General features: G+C 43.1%; 1 protein-coding gene across 2 annotated transcripts in view; it reads left to right on the top strand.

The window, feature by feature from the left end:
• LOC141117739 (NACHT, LRR and PYD domains-containing protein 3-like) overlaps positions 1–21,084 on the top strand; it is a 498,266-nt gene that overhangs the window by 469,344 nt on the left and 7,838 nt on the right. For both annotated transcript variants that reach the window (XM_073610753.1, XM_073610752.1), the window contains exons 9-11: positions 3,223–3,387; positions 10,166–10,330; positions 16,537–16,701. In XM_073610753.1, coding sequence (XP_073466854.1) covers positions 3,223–3,387; positions 10,166–10,330; positions 16,537–16,701 — 495 coding nt within the window. The remainder of the gene's footprint in view (positions 1–3,222; positions 3,388–10,165; positions 10,331–16,536; positions 16,702–21,084) is intronic.

Raw genomic sequence — 21,084 nt, 5'->3', positions numbered from 1 at the left:
TAGCCCCCCACAAATCGTATCACAACACCCCCACAAATGGCATCACATCGCTCCCTGCAAATCACATCACAACACCCCTCGCAAATCGCGTCACATAGCCCCCTGCAAATTGCTTCACAACACCCCCACAAATGGCATCACATCACTCCCCGCAATTCGCATCACAACACCCCCCACAAATCGCATCACATTGCCCCCAGCAAAGCATATCATAACACCCATCACATGCCCCCATCAAAACTGCCCCATCATATTGCCACCATCAAAACTGCCCCATCAAAATTGCCCACATCAGAATTGCCCCATCAAAACTGCCACCATCAAAACTGCCCATCATATTGCCACCATCAGAATTGCCCCATCAAAACTGCCCCATCAAAACTGCCCGCATCAAAACTGCTCCTCATCAAAATTTTCCCCATCAAAACTGCCCCCATCAAAACTGCCCCCATCAAAACTGCCCCATCATATTGCCACCATCAAAACTGCCCCATCAAAACTGCCCCATCAAAATTGCCCCATCAGAATTGCCCCATCAAAACTTCTCCCATCATATTGCCACCATCAGAATTGCCCCATCAAAACTGCCCCATCATATTGCCCCATCAAAACTGCCCCATCAAAATTGACCCCATCAAAACTGCCCCATCATATTGCCACCATCAAAACTGCCCCATCAAAATTGCACCCATCAGAATTGCCCCATCAAAACTATCCCCCGTCAAAACTGCCCCATCATATTGACACCATCAGAATTGCCCCATGAAAACTGCCCCATCATATTGCCTCCATCAAAACTACCCCATCAAAACTGCCTCCATCAAAACTGCTCCATCATATTACCACCATCAAAACTGCCCCATTATATTGCCCCATCAAAACTGCCCCCATCAAAATTGCCCACATCAAAACTGCCCCATCAGAATTGCCCCACCAAAACTACCCCATCATATTGCCATCATCAAGACTGCCCCATCAAAATTGCCCCCATCAGAATTGCCCCATCAAAACTGCCCTATGATATTGCCACCATCAAAACTGCCCCATCAAAATTGCCCCCATCAGAATTGCCCCATCAAAACTGCCCCATCATATTGCCACCATCAGAATTGCCCCATCAAAACTGCCCCATCATATTGCCCCCATCAAAACTGTCCCCATCAAAACTGCCCCATCATATTGCCCCCATCAGAATTGCCCCATCAGAATTGCGCCATCAGAATTGCCCCACCAAAACTACCCCATCATATTGCCACCATCAAAACTGCCCCATCAAAATTGCCCCCATCAGAATTGCCCCATCATATTGCCACCATCAGAATTGCCCCATCATATTGCCCCCATCAAAACTGCCCCCATCAGAAATACCCCATCAAAACTGTCCCCATCAAAACTGCCCCATCATATTGCCACTATCAAAACTGCCTCATCAAAATTGCCCCATCAGAATTGCCCCATCAAAACTTCCCCCATCAAAACTGCCCCATCAAAATTGCCCCATCAAAACTGCTCCATCATATTGCCACCATCAAAACTGCCCCATCAGAATCGCCCCACCAAAACTACCCCATCATATTGCCATCATCAAGACTGCCCCATCAAAACTGCCCCCATCAAAACTGCCCCATCATATTGCTACCATCAAAACTGCCCCCATCAAAACTGCCCCATCATATTGCTACCATCAAAACTGCCCCATCAAAATTGCTTCCATCAGAACTGCCCCATCAAAACTGCCCCATCATACTGCCACCATCATATTCCTCTATTATAAATCAGTACATGGTGTGTCTGTCCCCTCCCCCGGGCTCTGTATGTCATCAGAGCTGAGATGCTCCAGCCACCTCCCCCACCGCCCATCACTGTGTATAAGAAGCTTTGGTAACCATGGCAACAAAAGCGATGCTACGGCCCAGCGATGCTTATTGTCTCCTGGGATTGATGACAAATATCTCCCAGGAGGCATTGCAGAGAGGGGAGGAAATGCTGGGCCGCGGCCGAGGACAGGAAGTGCCGACTACTATACAGTATATAAAAGTGAGTTTAAGGGGAAAATAGGCCAATTCTTTATCAGCACACACAGCGGATTTGGAGGGAAATGACTTTAAAATATGGGTGGAGCTCCACTTTAAGGTCCCGTTGTCACCGGCCCACTAGCGCACGAAAAGCGCAGCTAAAGCACCGCAAAAATGACCAGCAATTTAGGGCTGTTTTATCGGCTCTGCAGTGTGAAAGGGGTCTTACTACACAAGTCACTGTATGGTGATTGGAGATGGAAGTAGTGGTGAATGGCTTGTAGGAAATCTGCTTTTACACATTTATGAACTCTCTCTTGATATTTGTAATTTTATAAGATAACTTTGTTGCTCTTCATGTTTATGTATTTTTGTACATTATATGTTATATAGATTGAAGTAGCTGTGAATAGATTGGAGGAGATCTGCCCTTCCTCACATGTATGAAAGTATTTTTGTAGTGAATGGAATTGTTATATCTGATCCCTATTGGTGGAATTATCACATCTAGTATAATATGGAAGACTGCAGCACTAGTATATAACATTCACACAATATAAATGTGACAATATAACAATAAAAGTGAGACTCCTCATCACAAAACTCCCTATAAGTGTATATATAACAATGGTATGGAGACTATTTCACTGATAACTAATGAAGAGAATTTATAATCAGCAGATATAAAATTAGTGCAGCAATATTAGTACAACATTTTCAAAAAAGTTCCAAATAAAGAACGGTAATAATAAAATCTTCTCCACACCATAAGATCAAATCCTCCACCATGATGTTCAAAGGAAATCCAAAAGTACAATGGTGTCACTTTTAATCAATGAAATTTCCACAACATGAGTGAGACTTCTGTGACCATCAAAGTGAATCTCCACAACTGAATCCAAGACTTAGCAGAAGGTTGAAGGTGAAAGCCTAGAGGTCAGTGTGAGTGTGTATGGTCCAATCCCCATACAGGAATAATGAATGGATCACACCACCTCATCCACTTCTCATGTCACATTTAGTAATTGGGATCCACAAAAAGAGAAATCCTCCAATAGTGTAGATGATCGATCGTCTTTTATAAAGTGATCTCATATTAATGATTCCAGTAAAGAGAAATGAGTTCCATTCATGTAGAGAATAGTTACATTCATTCCTGGGGGAGAAATTCATTTTCTTCTGGTAACATTCTTCTCTTCTTCTACAGATTGACCTCTAATGACCTGACAGACAGTTCCTGCCCCCACCTGACATCTGGAATAAGAAATAACCAGACACTGAGGACACTGAACCTGTCTGATAACAATCTGAAGGGTCCTCAATTCAGGGATCTGATGGAAGCTCTGACAACAAGCCGGATAGAGGAATTACAGTGAGTATAACAGGACTGACTGAGACAATAATATTCTGGGACAGTTTTATATCTAAACCACATAAATAATATAGAAATATGAAAATGTCATCACTTTCCATCTTTAGACTCCATAAGGCTCCATGCACACTGGGCTTAAAAAATGTCAGTTCCCTTGGCAGAAAACACTTTCATATGGAGATTTTATTGTACAAAGTTTAGACAAGTTTAGGAGAGTTTTGCATTTTTTCTGCCAGAAAGCTCCAATCAGAAACATGAACCAGAAGGTTTTTTTTCCTGCCTCTAAACATTGAGCTCAAAGTATGTCTTGGAACATGGAGCTGCTTCTACAGGCAGAATACAAAACTCCTATAGTAGCAGCAATGTATCAAGCCAGTGTGCATGGAGCCTAAGTATCCAATACTGGACTATTACACTAGATTACCAAAAGTATTGGGACACCTGCCTTTACACACACATGAACTTTAATGGCATCCCAGTCTTAGTCTGTAGGGTTCAATATGGAGTTGGCCCACCCTTTTCAGCTATAACAGCTTCATTTCTTCTGGGAATGCTGTCCACAAGGTTTAGGAGTGTGTCTATGGGAATGTTTGACCATTCTTCCAGAAGCACATTTGTGAGGTGAGGCACTAATGTTGGATGAGAAGGCCTGGCTCGCAGACTCTGCTCTAATTCATCTCAAAGGTGTCCTATCGGGTTGAGGTCAGGACTCTGTGCAGGCCAGTCAAGTTCCTCCACCCCAAACTCGCTCATCCATGTTTTTATGGACCTTGCTTTGTGCACTGGTACACAGTCATTTTGGAACAGGAAGGAGCCATCCCCAAACTGTTCCCACAAAGTTGAGAGAATGAAATTGTCCAAAATGTCTTGGTATGCTGATGCCTTAAGAGTTCCCTTCACTGGAATTAAGAGGCCAAATCCAACCCCTGAAAAACACCCCCCACACCATAATCCCCCCTTCCCCCACACCATAATCCCCCTCCCCCCACTCCATAATACCCCCCCACACCATAATCGCCCCTCCACCAAATGATTTGCCAGTGCACAAAGCAAGGTCCATAAAGACATAGATGAGTGAGTTTGGGGTGGAGGAACTTGACTGGCCTGCACAGAGACCTGACCTCAACCCGATAGAACATCTTTGGTATTATTTAGAGTGGAGACTGCAAGCCAGGCCTTCTAATCCAACATGATCGTTAGTATGGTGCTTTTGACAGCCAATTCCGATTTTTCGTCCGACAAAAGCTGGATGTGCAGGCTATAAAATTTTTATCGTACATGAACTCAGTATCTGATTTTTGTTTAATCCAAAATAAATTGTGAGAGCAAGACTATGCATGCTAAGAAACGAAAGAATACATACAAAACTATTCAACACATCACGTCACTTCTGAAGTTGTATTCTGTCAGAAGGGAATTTTCATATGGAGAGTAACCTCTTCACTTTCGATATGAGACTAGCATGCCACAAAAAAATGGACGAACGGTCATCCAAAAATCTGATCGTGTGTACGAGGATTAAGACTGAGATGCCATTAAAGTTCATGTGCTTGTAAAGGCAGGTGTCACAATACTTTTGGTAATATAGTGTATGTCTAAACTACATAAACCTAATAATAATAGAGATATATTTCATCTCCTGGTTGTCTTTATATATCACCAATATCAGACAGTTCTCTAAAGCTGGATATAAAAATATAAAACATTTAATATCTGCGCTAAAAAACATGAACAACTTTGTGCAAATCGAATGAATGAAAACCAGCCGCCAGCAGGAAGTCTGATATAGAAGTACAAATAGTATAATATAATTCTATGTATAGAGCCCTACACTTAGTGATAAAATGTGTGATGAGACAAATGAGAAATCTGCAACCTACAATGTGTCCGAATACCAACACTTCTAATGTAGATGTCATAACTCCACCAATACTGATCAATAATACAAATTCACAGCTACTTCAGTCTGTTAACATATAATGTGCAAAAATACAATATCACCCGAGGTGTCCAGACAATGGCCGCAATCACATTACATAGAAGATAAAAATCCTCCATGTCACTGCCTGGACTCCATCATACACGGCTGCAGTCCGGAGCGGTGTGTGCTCTGAGTTCTGTGTATACTCGTGTATATGATGGAAGTGTACAATCTGTGATTCTATATATATTTAAGGATTATGCACTATGGAGGCTTTTTCTTTTCTATGTAATGTGATTGCGGCCATTGTCTGGATACCTCGGGTGATATTGGAGATACTACCTGGAGGTCTGACATTCCGTGGCACAGTCTGTTCTCATCGGAAGCCGGCTTGAGCGGAGTGGCGCTGCTGGAAGGATATAAACAAGCCTGTCTGGGCCTTGTGGGGACAAACCTTTTGGTAAGTGACCTGTTTGCTCACCGGTGTGGGGGAGGTTGATTGAAGTTGCTGCAAAGAGGTGGAAGTTGATCAGCATTGATTTAATCCATCTGGATGAATCTCTGGTATTTCTGTTAGACCCCTTTCACACTGAGGCAGTTTTCAGACATTTCAGCGCTAGAAATAGCACCTGAAAACTGCCTCCCATTTATTTGTATGAGTTCTTTCACACTTGGGCGGTGCGCTTGTGGGACATTAGAAAAAGTCCTGCAAGCAGCATCTTTGGGGCGGGTTATGAGCATTATAAATAGCGCTCCCAAAACGCCCCTACCCATTGAAATGAATGGGCAGCACTTCCAAGCACTTTGAACGCGCCGCAAAACTGGTCTTTTTTCTTTTTTTAAAGCTGTGTTCCGGCCGAATGTATACTTTTTAAATAAAAATAGCCCTATAATACACAAGCTTAATGTATTCTAGTAAAGTTAGTCTGTAAACTAAGGTCCGTTTTGTTAGTTTATAGCATTAGTTTGTTATTTTATAAACTTCCAGCAGGCCGTGGCCATCCTAAGTGTGGGCATCTGAAGCCAGACTGTATTTCTTCCTGGATCTCATCCTTGTAGATCTCGCACATGCTCAGTGCAGCACAAGCAGCGTGATAGGTTTCAGGTCAGGTTTCCATAGCTACGGCAGTGTCAGAGGAAGTTACTGCCCCTTAGCTATGCAAACCTCTCCTCCCCTCCTCCCTCCAGGAATAAGTAAATAAATTACAATTGCATTATTTCTTGCATTGCCTACCTGCAAATGGTGTAGAGCAAGTAAAGATGAATTTCTATGACATCACATCGTCCTGAGAAAATTGCATCACAACAACCCCCGCAAATCGCATCACAACACCCCAGTAAATCGCATCACATAGCCCCCGCAAATTGCATCACAACACCCCCGCAAATCGCATCATACAGCTCCCCACGAATCACATCACAACACCCCCTGCAAATTGCATCACAACACCCTCACAAATCGCATCACATAACCCCCCGCAAATCGCATCACAACACCCCCCACAAATGGCTTCACATCGCTCCCTGCAAATTGTATCACAACACCCCCCGAAAAAATCGCATCACATTGCCCCCAGCAAATCACATCATACAGCTCCCCTAAATCGCATCACAACACCCCTCGAAAATTGCATCACAACACCCCCACAAATCGCATCACATAGCCCCCCACAAATCGTATCACAACACCCCCACAAATGGCATCACATCGCTCCCTGCAAATCACATCACAACACCCCCCGCAAATCGCATCACATAGCCCCCTGCAAATTGCTTCACAACATCCCCCGCAAATGGCATTACATCACTCCTCGCAATTCGCATCACAACACCCCCCACAAATCGCATCACATTGCCCCCAGCAAATCATATCATAACACCCATCACATGCCCCCATCAAAACTGCCCCATCATATTGCCACCATCAAAACTGCCCCATCAAAATTGCCCCCATCAGAATTGCCCCATCAAAACTGCCACCATCAAAACTGCCCATCAGATTGCCACCATCAGAATTGCTCCATCAAAACTGCCCCATCAAAACTGCCCCCATCAAAACTGCCCCTCATTAAAATTTTCCCCATCAAAACTGCCCCCATCAAAACTGCCACCATCAAAACTGCCCATCAGATTGCCACCATCAGAATTGCTCCATCAAAACTGCCCCATCAAAACTGCCCCCATCAAAACTGCCCCTCATCAAAATTTTCCCCATCAAAACTGCCCCCATCAAAACTGCCCCATCATATTGCCACCATCAAAACTGCCCCATCAAAATTGCCCCATCAAAATTGCCCCATCAGAATTGCCCCATCAAAACTGCCCCATCATATTGCCCCATCAAAACTGCCCCATCAAAATTGACCCCATCAGAATTGCCCCATCAAAACTTCCCCCATCAAAACTGCCCCATCATATTGACACCATCAGAATTGCCCCATAAAAACTGCCCCATCATATTGCCCCCATCAAAACTACCCCATCAAAATTGCCCCATCAAAACTGCCTCCATCAAAACTGCTCCATCATATTACCACCATCAAAACTGCCCCATTATATTGCCCCATCAAAACTGCCCCCATCAGAATTGCCCACATCAAAACTGCCCCATCAGAATTGCCCCACCAAAACTACCCCATCATATTGCCATCATCAAGACTGCCCCATCAAAATTGCCCCCATCAGAATTGCCCCATCAAAACTGCCCTATGATATTGCCACCATCAAAACTGCCCCATCAAAATTGCCCCCATCAGAATTGCCCCATCAAAACTGCCCCATCATATTGCCACCATCAGAATTGCCCCATCAAAACTGCCCCATCATATTGCCCCCATCAAAACTGTCCCCATCAAAACTGCCCCATCATATTGCCACCATCAAAACTGCCCCATCAAAATTGCCCCCATCAGAATTGCCCCATCAAAACTGCCCCATCAGAATTGCCCCACCAAAATTACCCCATCATATTGCCACCATCAAAACTGCCCCATCAAAATTGCCCCCATCAGAATTGCCCCATCAAAACTGCCCCATCATATTGCCACCATCAGAATGGCCCCATCAAAACTGCCCCATCATATTGCCCCCATCAAAACTGCCCCCATCAGAAATACCCCATCAAAACTGTCCCCATCAAAACTGCCCCATCATATTGCCACTATCAAAACTGCCTCATCAAAATTGCCCCATCAGAATTGCCCCATCAAAACTTCCCCCATCAAAACTGCCCCATCAGAATCGCCCCACCAAAACTACCCCATCATATTGCCATCATCAACACTGCCCCATCAAAACTGCCCCCATCAAAACTGCCCCATCATACTGCTACCATCAAAACTGCCCCATTAAAATTGCTTCCATCAGAATTGCCCCCTTAAAACTGCCCCATCATATTCCTCTATTATAAATCAGTACATGGTGTGTCTGTCCCCTCCCCCGGGCTCTGTATGTAATCAGAGCTGAGATGCTCCAGCCGCCTCCCCCACCGCCCATCACTGTGTATGAGAAGCTTTGGTAACCATGGCAACAAAAGCGATGCTACGGCCCAGCGATGCCTATTGTCTCCTGGGATTGATGACAAATATCCCCCAGGAGGCATTGCAGAGGGGGGAGGAAATGCTGGGCCGCGGCCGAGGACAGGAAGTGCCGACTACTATACAGTATATAAAAGTGAGTTTAAGGGGAAAATATGCCAATTCTTTATCAGCACACACAGCGGATTTGGAGGGAAATTACTTTAAAATATGGGTGGAGCTCCACTTTAAGGTCCCGTTGTCACCGGCCCACTAGCGCACGAAAAGCGCAGCTAAAACACCGCAAAAATGACCAGCGATTTAGGGCTGTTTTATCGGCTCTGCAGTGTGAAAGGGGTCTTACTACACAAGTCACTGTATGGTGATTGGAGATGGAAGTAGTGGTGAATGGCTTGTAGGAAATCTGCTTTTTCACATTTATGAACTTTCTCTTGATATTTGTAATTTTATAAGATAACTTTGTTGCTCTTCATGTTTATGTATTTTTGTACATTATATGTTATATAGATTGAAGTAGCTGTGAATAGATTGGAGGAGATCTGCCCTTCCTCACATGTATGAAAGTATTTTTGTAGTGAATATAATTGTTATATCTGATCCCTATTGGTGGAATTATCACATCTAGTATAATATGGAAGACTGCAGCACTAGTATATAACATTCACACAATATAAATGTGACAATATAACAATAAAAGTGAGACTCCTCATCACAAAACTCCCTATAAGTGTATATATAACAATGGTATGGAGACTATTTCACTGATAACTAATGAAGAGAATTTATAATCAGCAGATATAAAATTAGTGCAGCAATATTAGTACAACATTTTCAAAAAAGTTCCAAATAAAGAACGGTAATAATAAAATCTTCTCCACACCATAAGATCAAATCCTCCACCATGATGTTCAAAGGAAATCCCAAAGTACAATGGTGTCACTTTTAGTCAATGAAGTTTCCACAACATGAGTGAGACTTCTGTGACCATCAAAGTGAATCTCCACAACTGAATCTAAGACTTAGCAGAAGGTTGGAGGTGAAAGCCTAGAGGTCAGTGTGAGTGTGTATGGTCCAATCCCCATACAGGAATAATGAATGGATCACACCACCTCATCCACTTCTCATGTCACATTTAGTAATTGGGATCCACAAAAAGAGAAATCCTCCAATAGTGTAGATGATCGATCGTCTTTTATAAAGTGATCTCATATTAATGATTCCAATAAAGAGAAATGAGTTCCATTCATGTAGAGAATAGTTACATTCATTCCTGGGGGAGAAATTCATTTTCTTCTGGTAACATTCTTCTCTTCTTCTACAGATTGTATGATAATCACCTGACAGACAGTTCCTGCCCCCACCTGGCATCTGGAATAAGAAATAACCAGACACTGAGGACACTGAACCTGTCTAGGAACAATCTGAAGGGTCCTCATTTCAGGGATCTGATGGAAGCTCTGACAACAAGCCGGATAGAGAAATTAGAGTGAGTATAACAGGACTGACTGAGACAATAATATTCTGGGACAGTTTTATATCTAAACCACATAAATAATATAGAAATATGAAAATGTCATCACTTTCCATCTTTAGACTCCATAAGGCTCCATGCACACTGGGCTTAAAAAATGTCAGTTCCCTTGGCAGAAAAACACTTTCATATGGAGATTTTATTGTACAAAGTTTAGACGAGTTTAGGAGAGTTTTGCATTTTTTCTGCCAGAAAGCTCCAATCAGAAACATGAACCAGAAGTTTTTTTTTCCTGCCTCTAAACATTGAGCTCAAAGTATGTCTTGGAACATGGAGCTGCTTCTACAGGCAGAATACAAAACTCCTATAGTAGCAGCAATGTATCAAGCCAGTGTGCATGGAGCCTAAATATCCAATACTGGACTATTACACTAGATTACCAAAAGTATTGGGACACCTGCCTTTACACACACATGAACTTTAATGGCATCCCAGTCTTAGTCTGTAGGGTTCAATATGGAGTTGACCCACCCTTTTCAGCTATAACAGCTTAATTTCTTCTGGGAATGCTGTCCACAAGGTTTAGGAGTGTGTCTATGGGAATGTTTGACCATTCTTCCAGAAGCACATTTGTGAGGTCAGGCACTAATGTTGGATGAGAAGGCCTGGCTCGCAGACTCTGCTCTAATTCATCGCAAACGTGTCCTATCGAGTTGAGGTCAGGACTCTGTGCAGGCCAGTCAAGTTCCTCCACCCCAAACTCGCTCATCCATGTTTTTATGAACCTTGCTTTGTGCACTGGTACACAGTCATTTTGGAACAGGACGGGGCCATCCCCAAACTGTTCCCACAAAGTTGAGAGAATGAAATTGTCCAAAATGTCTTGGTATGCTGATGCCTTAAGAGTTCCCTTCACTGGAATTAAGAGGCCAAATCCAACCCCTGAAAAACACCCCCCACACCATAATCCCCCCTCCCCCCACTCCATAATACCCCCCCACACCATAATCGCCCCTCCACCAAATGATTTGCCAGTGCACAAAGCAAGGTCCATAAAAACATAAATGAGTGAGTTTGGGGTGGAGGAACTTGACTGGCCTGCACAGAGACCTGACCTCAACCCGATAGAACATCTTTGGTATTATTTAGAGTGGAGACTGCAAGCCAGGCCTTCTAATCCAACATGATCGTTAGTATGGTGCTTTTGACAGCCAATTCCGATTTTTCATCTGACAAAAGCTGGATGTGCAGGCTATAAAATTTTTATCGTACGTGAACTCAGCATCTGATTTTTGTTTGATCCAAAATAAATTGTGAGAGCAAGACTATGCATGCTAAGAAATGAAAGAATACATACAAAACTATTCAACACATCACGTCACTTCTGAAGTTGTATTCTGTCAGAAGGGAATTTTCATATGGAGAGTAACCTCTTCACTTTCGATATGAGACTAGCATGCCACAAAAAAATGGACGAACGGTCATCCAAAAATCTGATCGTGTGTACGAGGATTAAGACTGAGATGCCATTAAAGTTCATGTGCTTGTAAAGGCAGGCGTCACAATACTTTTGGTAATATAGTGTATGTCTAAACTACATAAACCTAATAATGGAGATATATTTCATCTCCTGGTTGTCTTTATATATCACCAATATCAGACAGTTCTGTAAAGCTGGATATAAAAATATAAAACATTTAATATCTGCACTAAAAAACATGAACAACTTTGTGCAAATCGAATGAATGAAAACCAGCCGCCAGCAGGAAGTCTGATATAGAAGTACAAATAGTGTAATATAATTCTATGTATAGAGCCCTACACTTAGTGATAAAATGTGTGATGAGACAAATGAGAAATCTGCAACCTACAATGTGTCCGAATACCAACACTTCTAATGTAGATGTCATAACTCCACCAATACTGATCAATAATAAAAATTCACAGCTACTTCAGTCTTTATAACATATAATGTGCAAAAATACAATATCACCCGAGGTGTCCAGACAATGGCCGCAATCACATTACATAGAAAAGAAAAAGCCTCCATGTCACTGCCTGGACTCCATCATACACGGCTGCAGTCCGGAGCGGTGTGTGCTCTGAGTTCTGTGTATACTCGTGTATATGATGGAAGTGTACAATCTGTGATTCTATATATATTTAAGGATTATGCACTATGGAGGCTTTTTCTTTTCTATGTAATGTGATTGCGGCCATTGTCTGGATACCTCGGGTGATATTGGAGATACTACCTGGAGGTCTGACATTCCGTGGCACAGTCTGTTCTCATCGGAAGCCGGCTTGAGCGGAGTGGCGCTGCTGGAAGGATATAAACAAGCGTGTCTGGGCCTTGTGGGGACAAACCTTTTGGTAAGTGACATGTTTGCTCACCGGTGTGGGGGAGGTTGATTGAAGTTGCTGCAAAGAGGTGGAAGTTGATCAGCATTGATTTAATCCATCTGGATGAATCTCTGGTATTTCTGTTAGACCCCTTTCACACTGAGGCAGTTTTCAGACATTTTAGCACTAGAAATAGCACCTGAAAACTGCCTCTCATTTATTTGTATGAGTTCTTTCACACTCGGGCGGTGCGCTTGTGGGACATTAGAAAAAGTCCTGCAAGCAGCATCTTTGGGGCGGGTTATGAGCATTATAAATAGCGCTCCCAAAATGCCCCTACCCATTGAAATGAATGGGCAGCACTTCCAAGCACTTTGAACGCGCCGCAAAACTGGTCTTTTTTCTTTTTTTAAAGCTGTGTTCTGGCCGAATGTATACTTTTTAAATAAAAATAGCCCTATAATACACAAGCTTAATGTATGCTAGTAAAGTTAGTCTGTAAACTAAGGTCCGTTTTTTTAGATTATAGCATTAGTTTGTTATTTTATAAACTTCCAGCAGGCCGTGGCCATCTTAAGTGTGGGCATCTGAAGCCAGACTGTATTTCTTCCTGGATCTCATCCTTGTAGATCTCGCACATGCTCAGTGCAGCACAAGCAGCGTGATAGGTTTCAGGTCAGGTTTCCATAGCTACGGCAGTGTCAGAGGAAGTTACTGCCCCTTAGCTATGCAAACCTCTCCTCCCCTCCTCCCTCCAGGAATAAGGAAATAAATTACAATTGCATTATTTCTTGCATTGCCTACCTGCAAATGGCGTAGTGCAAGTAAAGATGAATTTCTATGACATCACATCGTCCTGAGAAAATTGCATCACAACAACCAACGCAAATCGCATCACAACACCCCCACAAATCGCATCACGTAGCCCCCGCAAATCGCATCACAACACCCCCTGCAAATCGCATCATACAGCTCCCCACAAATCACATCACAACACCCCCCGCAAATTGCATCACAACACCCTCACAAATCGCATCACATAGCCCCCCGCAAATCGCATCACAACACCCCCCACAAATGGCTTCACATCGCTCCCTGCAAATTGTATCACAACACCCCCCGAAAAAATTGCATCACATTGCCCCCAGCAAATCACATCATACAGCTCCCCTAAATCGCATCACAACACCCCTCGAAAATTGCATCACAACACCCCCACAAATCGCATCACATAGCCCCCCACAAATTGTATCACAACACCCCCACAAATGGCATCACATCACTCCCTGCAAATCACATCACAACACCCCCCACAAATCGCATCACATAGCCCCCTGCAAATTGCTTCACAACATCCCCCGCAAATGGCATTACATCACTCCCCGCAATTCGCATTACAACACCCCCCACAAATCGCATCACATTGCCCCCAGCAAAGCGTATCATAACACCCATCACATGCCCCCATCAAAACTGCCCCATCATATTGCCACCATCAAAACTGCCCCATCAAAATTGCCCCCATCAGAATTGCCCCATCAAAACTGCCACCATCAAAACTGCCCATCATATTGCCACCGTCAGAATTACCCCATCAAAACTGCCCCATCAAAACTGCCCCCATCAAAGCTGCCCCCCATCAAAATTTTCCCCATCAAAACTGCCCCATCATATTGCCACCATCAAAACTGCCCCATCAAACTTGACCCCATCAGAATGTCCCCATCAAAACTGCCCCATCATATTGCCACCATCAGAATGTCCCCATCAAAACTGCCCCATCATATTGCCCCATCAAAACTGCCCCATCATATTGACACCATCAGAATTGCCCCATAAAAACTGCCCCATCATATTGCCCCCATCAAAATTGCCCCATCAAAACTGCCTCCATCAAAACTGCTCCATCATATTGCCACCATCAAAACTGCCCCATTATATTGCCCCATCAAAACTGCCTCCATCACAATTGCCCACATCAAAACTGCCCCATCAAAATTACCCCACCAAAACTACCCCATCATATTGCCATCATCAAGACTGCCCCATCAAAATTGCCTCCATCAGAATTGCCCCATCAACACTGCCCCATGATATTGCCACCATCAAAACTGCCCCATCAAAATTGCCCCCATCAGAATTGCCCCATCAAAACTGCCCCATCATATTGCCACCATCAGAATTGCCCCATCAAAACTGCCCCATCATATTGCCTCCATCAAAACTGTCCCCATCAAAACTGCCCCATCATATTGCCACCATCAAAACTGCCCCATCAAAATTGCTTCCATCAGAACTGCCCCATCAAAACTGCCCCATCATATTGCCACCATCAAAACTGCTCCATCATATTGCCCTCATCAAAACTGCCCCATCAGAATTGCCCCATCAGAATTGCCCCCTTAAAACTGCCCCATCATATTCCTCTATTATAAATCAGTACATGGTGTGTCTGTCCCCTCCCCCGGGCTCTGTATGTAATCAGAGCTGAGATGCTCCAGCCACCTCCCCCACCGCCCATCACTGTGTATGAGAAGCTTTGGTAACCATGGCAACAAAAGCGATGCTACGGCCCAGCGATGCCTATTGTCTCCTGGGATTGATGACAAATATATCCCAGGAGGCATTGCAGAGAGGGGAGGAAATGCTGGGCCGAGGACAGGAAGTGCCGACTACTATACAGTATATAAAAGTGAGTTTAAGGGAAAAATATGCCAATTCTTTATCAGCACACACAGCGGATTTGGAGGGAAATTACTTTAAAATATGGGTGGAGCTCCACTTTAAGGTCCCGTTGTCACCGGCCCACTAGGGCACGAAAAGCGCAGCTAAAGCACCACAAAAATGACCAGCGATTTAGGGCTGTTTTATCGGCTCTGCAGTGTGAAAGGGGTCTTACTACACAAGTCACTGTATGGTGATTGGAGATGGAAGTAGTGGTGAATGGCTTGTAGGAAATCTGCTTTTACACATTTATGAACTTTCTCTTGATATTTGTAATTTTATAAGATAACTTTGTTGCTCTTCATGTTTATGTATTTTTGTACATTATATGATATATAGATTGAAGTATCTGTGAATAGAGTGGAGGAGATCTGCCCTTCCTCACATGTATGAAAGTATTTTTGTAGTGAATGGAATTGTTATATCTGATCCCTATTGGTGGAATTATCACATCTAGTATAATATGGAAGACTGCAGCACTAGTATATAACATTCACACAATATAAATGTGACAATATAACAATAAAAGTGAGACTCCTCATCACAAAACTCCCTATAAGTGTATATATAACAATGGTATGGAGACTATTTCACTGATAACTAATGAAGAGAATTTATAATCAGCAGATATAAAATTAGTGCAGCAATATTAGTACAACATTTTCAAAAAAGTTCCAAATAAAGAACGGTAATAATAAAATCTTCTCCACACCATAAGATCAAATCCTCCACCATGATGTTCAAAAGAAAACCCCAAAGTACAATGATGTCACTTTTAATCAATGAAGTTTCCACAACATGAGTGAGACTTCTGTGACCATCAAAGTGAATCCCCACAACTGAATCCAAGACTTAGCAGAAGGTTGGAGGTGAAAGCCTAGAGGTCAGTGTGAGTGTGTATGGTCCAATCCCCATACAGGAATAATGAATGGATCACACCACCTCATCCACTTCTCATGTCACATTTAGTAATTGGGATCCACAAAAAGAGAAATCCTCCAATAGTGTAGATGATCGATCGTCTTTTATAAAGTGATCTCATATTAATGATTCCAATAAAGAGAAATGAGTTCCATTCATGTAGAGAATAGTTACATTCATTCCTGGGGGAGAAATTCATTTTCTTCTGGTAACATTCTTCTCTTCTTCTACAGATTGTATAATAATCACCTGACAGACAGTTCCTGCCTCCACCTGGCATCTGGAATAAGAAATAACCAGACACTGAGGACACTGAACCTGTCTGTGAACAATCTGGAGGGTCCTCATTTCAGGGATCTGATGGAAGCTCTGACAACAAGCTGGATAGAGAAATTACAGTGAGTATAACAGGACTGACTGAGACAATAATATTCTGGGACAGTTTTATATCTAAACCACATAAATAATATAGAAATATGAAAATGTCATCACATTCCATCTTTAGACTCCATAAGGCTCCATGCACACTGGGCTTAAAAAATGTCAGTTCCCTTGGCAGAAAAACACTTTCATATAGAGATTTTATTGTACAAAGTTTAGACGAGTTTAGGAGAGTTTTGCATTTTTTCTGCCAGAAAGCTCCAATCAGAAACATGAACCAGAAGGTTTTTTTTCCTGTCTCTAAACATTGAGCTCAAAGTATGTCTTGGAACATGGAGCTGCTTCTACAGGCAGAATACAAAACTCCTATAGTAGCAGCAATGTATCAAGCCAGTGTGCATGGAGCCTAAATATCCAATACTGGACTATTACACTAGATTACCAAAAGTATTGGGACACTGGCCTTTACACACACATGAACTTTAATGGCATCCCAGTCTTAGTCTGTAGGGTTCAATATGGAGTTGGCCCACCCTTTTCAGCTATAACAGCTTCATTTCTTCTGGGAATGCTGTCCACAAGGTTTAGGAGTGTGTCTATGGGAATGTTTGACCATTCTTCCAGAAGCACATTTGTGAGGTGAGGCACTAATGTTGGATGAGAAGGCCTGGCTCGCAGACTCTGCTCTAATTCATCCCAAAGGCGTCCTATCGGGTTGAGGTCAGGACTCTGTGCAGGCCAGTCAAGTTCCTCCACCCCAAACTCCCTCATCCATGTTTTTATGGACCTTGCTTTGTGCACTGGTACACAGTCATTTTGGAACAGGAAGGAGCCATCCCCAAACTGTTCACACAAAGTTGAGAGAATGAAATTGTCCAAAATGTCTTGGTATGCTGATGCCTTAAGAGTTCCCTTCACTGGAATTAAGAGGCCAAATCCAACCCCTGAAAAACACCCCCCACACCATAATCCCCCCTCCCCCCACTCCATAATCCCCCCTGCCCCCACTCCATAATACCCCCCCACACCATAATCGCCCCTCCACCAAATGATTTGCCAGTGCACAAAGCAAGGTCCATAAAGACATAGATGAGTGAGTTTGGGGTGGAGGAACTTGACTGGCCTGCACAGAGACCTGACCTCAACCCGATAGAACATCTTTGGTATTATTTAGAGTGGAGACTGCAAGCCAGGCCTTCTAATCCAACATGATCGTTAGTATGGTGCTTTTGACAGCCAATTCCGATTTTTCGTCCGACAAAAGCTGGATGTGCAGGCTATAAAATTTTTATCGTACATGAACTCAGTATCTAATTTTTGTTTAATCCAAAATAAATTGTGAGAGCAAGACTATGCATGCTAAGAAACGAAAGAATACATACAAAACTATTCAACACATCACGTCACTTCTGAAGTTGTATTCTGTCAGAAGGGAATTTTCATATGGAGAGTAACCTCTTCACTTTCGATATGAGACTAGCATGCCACAAAAAATGGACGAACGGTCATCCAAAAATCTGATCGTGTGTACGAGGATTAAGACTGAGATGCCATTAAAGTTCATGTGCTTGTAAAGGCAGGCGTCACAATACTTTTGGTAATATAGTGTATGTCTAAACTACATAAACCTAATAATAATGGAGATATATTTCATCTCCTGGTTGTCTTTATATATCACCAATATCAGACAGTTCTCTAAAGCTGGATATAAAAATATAAAACATTTAATATCTGCACTAAAAAACATGAACAACTTTCTGCAAATCGAATGAATGAAAACCAGCCGCCAGCAGGAAGTCTGATATAGAAGTACAAATAGTATAATATAATTCTATGTATAGAGCTCTACACTTAGTGATAAAATGTGTGATGAGACAAATGAGAAATCTGCAACCTACAATGTGTTCGAATACCAACACTTCTAACGTAGATGTGATAACTCCACCAATAGTGATCAATAATAAAAATTCACAGCTACTTCAGTCTGTATAACATATAATGTGCAAAAATACAATATCACCCGAGGTGTCCAGACAATGGCCGCAATCACATTACATAGAAGATAAAAATCCTCCATGTCACTGCCTGGACTCCATCATACACGGCTGCAGTCCAGAGCGGTGTGTGCTCTGAGTTCTTTGTATACTCGTGTATATGATGGAAGTGTACAATCTGTGATTCTATATATATTTAAGGATTATGCACTATGGAGGCTTTTTCTTTTCTATGTAATGTGATTGTGGCCATTGTCTGGATATCTCGGGTGATATTGGAGATACTACCTGGAGGTCTGACATTCCGTGGCACAGTCTGTTCTCATCGGAAGCCGGCTTGAGCGGGGTGGCGCTGCTGGAAGGATATAAACAAGCGTGTCTGGGCCTTGTGGGGACAAACCTTTTGGTAAGTGACATGTTTGCTCACCGGTGTGGGGGAGGTTGATTGAAGTTGCTGCAAAGAGGTGGAAGTTGATCAGCATTGATTTAATCCATCTGGATGAATCTCTGGTATTTCTGTTAGACCCCCTTCACACTGAGGCAGTTTTCAGACATTTTAGCACTAGAAATAGCACCTGAAAACTGCCTCCCATTTATTTGTATGAGTGCTTTCACACTCGGGCGGTGCGCTTGTGGGACATTAGAAAAAGTCCTGCAAGCAGCATCTTTGGGGCGGGTTATGAGCATTATAAATAGTGCTCCCAAAACACCCCTACCCATTGAAATGAATGGGCAGCACTTCCAAGCACTTTGAACGCGCCGCAAAACTGGTCTTTTTTCTTTTTTTAAAGCTGTGTTCCGGCCGAATGTATACTTTTTAAATAAAAATAGCCCTATAATACACAAGCTTAATGTATGCTAGTAAAGTTAGTCTGTAAACTAAGGTCCGTTTTGTTAGTTTATAGCATTAGTTTGTTATTTTATAAACTTCCAGCAGGCCGTGGCCATCCTAAGTGTGGGCATCTGAAGCCAGACTGTATTTCTTCCTGGATCTCATCCTTGTAGATCTCGCACATGCTCAGTGCAGCACAAGCAGCGTGATAGGTTTCAGGTCAGGTTTCCATAGCTACGGCAGTGTCAGAGGAAGTTACTGCCCCTTAGCTATGCAAACCTCTCCTCCCCTCCTCCCTCCAGGAATAAGTAAATAAATTACAATTGTATTATTTCTTGCATTGCCTACCTGCAAATGGCGTAGAGCAAGTAAAGATGAATTTCTATGACATCACATTGTCCTGAGAAAATTGCATCACAACAACCCCCGCAAATCACATCACAACACCCCCGCAAATCGCATCACAACGCCCCCTGCAAATCGCATCACAACACCCCCGCAAATCGCATCACAACACCCCCGCAAATCGCATCACATGGCCCCCTGCAAATTGCTTCACAACATCCCCCGCAAATGGCATTACATCACTCCCCGCAATTCGCATCACAACACCCCCCACAAATCGCATCACATTGCCCCCAGCAAAGCGTATCATAACACCCATCACATGCCCCCATCAAAACTGCCCCATCATATTGCCAAAATCAAAACTGCCCCATCAAAATTGCCCCCAACAGAATTGCCCCATCAAAACTGCCCATCATATTGCCACCATCAGAATTGCCCCATCAAAACTGCCCCATCAAAACTGCCCCCCATCAAAATTTTCCCCATCAAAACTGCCCCCATCAAAACAGCCCCATCATATTGCCACCATCAAAATTGCCCTATCAGAATTGCCCCATCAAAACTTCCCCCATCATATTGCCACCATCAGAATTGCCCCATCAAAACTGCCCCATCATATTGCCCCATCAAAACTGCCCTATCAAAATTGACCCCATCAGAATGTCCCCATCAAAACTGCCCCATCATATTGCCACCATCAAAACTGCCCCATCAAAATTGCCCCATCAGAATTGAACCATCAAAACTTCCCCCATCAAAACTGCCCCATCATATTGACACCATCAGAATTGCCCCATAAAAACTGCCCCATCATATTGCCCCCATCAAAACTACCCCATCAAAATTGCCCCATCAAAACTGCCTCCATCAAAACTGCTCCATCATATTGCCACCATCAAAACTGCCCCATTATATTGCCCCATCAAAACTGCCCCATCAGAATTGCCCACATCAAAACTGCCCCATCAGAATTGCCCCACCAAATCTACCCCATCATATTGCCATCAAGACTGCCCCATCAAAATTGCCCCCATCAGAATTGCCCCATCAAAACTGCCCCATCATATTGCCACCATCAGAATTGTCCCATCAAAACTGCCCCATCATATTGCCCCCATCAAAACTGTCCCCATTAAAACTGCCCCATCATATTGCCACCATCAAAACTGCCCCATCAAAATTGCCCCCATCAGAATTGCCCCATCAAAACTGCCCCATCAGAATTG

Source organism: Aquarana catesbeiana, linkage group LG13, assembly GCF_042186555.1.
Source record: "Aquarana catesbeiana isolate 2022-GZ linkage group LG13, ASM4218655v1, whole genome shotgun sequence".
NCBI lineage: Eukaryota > Metazoa > Chordata > Amphibia > Anura > Ranidae > Aquarana > Aquarana catesbeiana.
The sequence above is the reverse complement of the archived record's forward strand: the minus strand, read 5'-3'. Positions and strand labels throughout refer to the sequence as shown.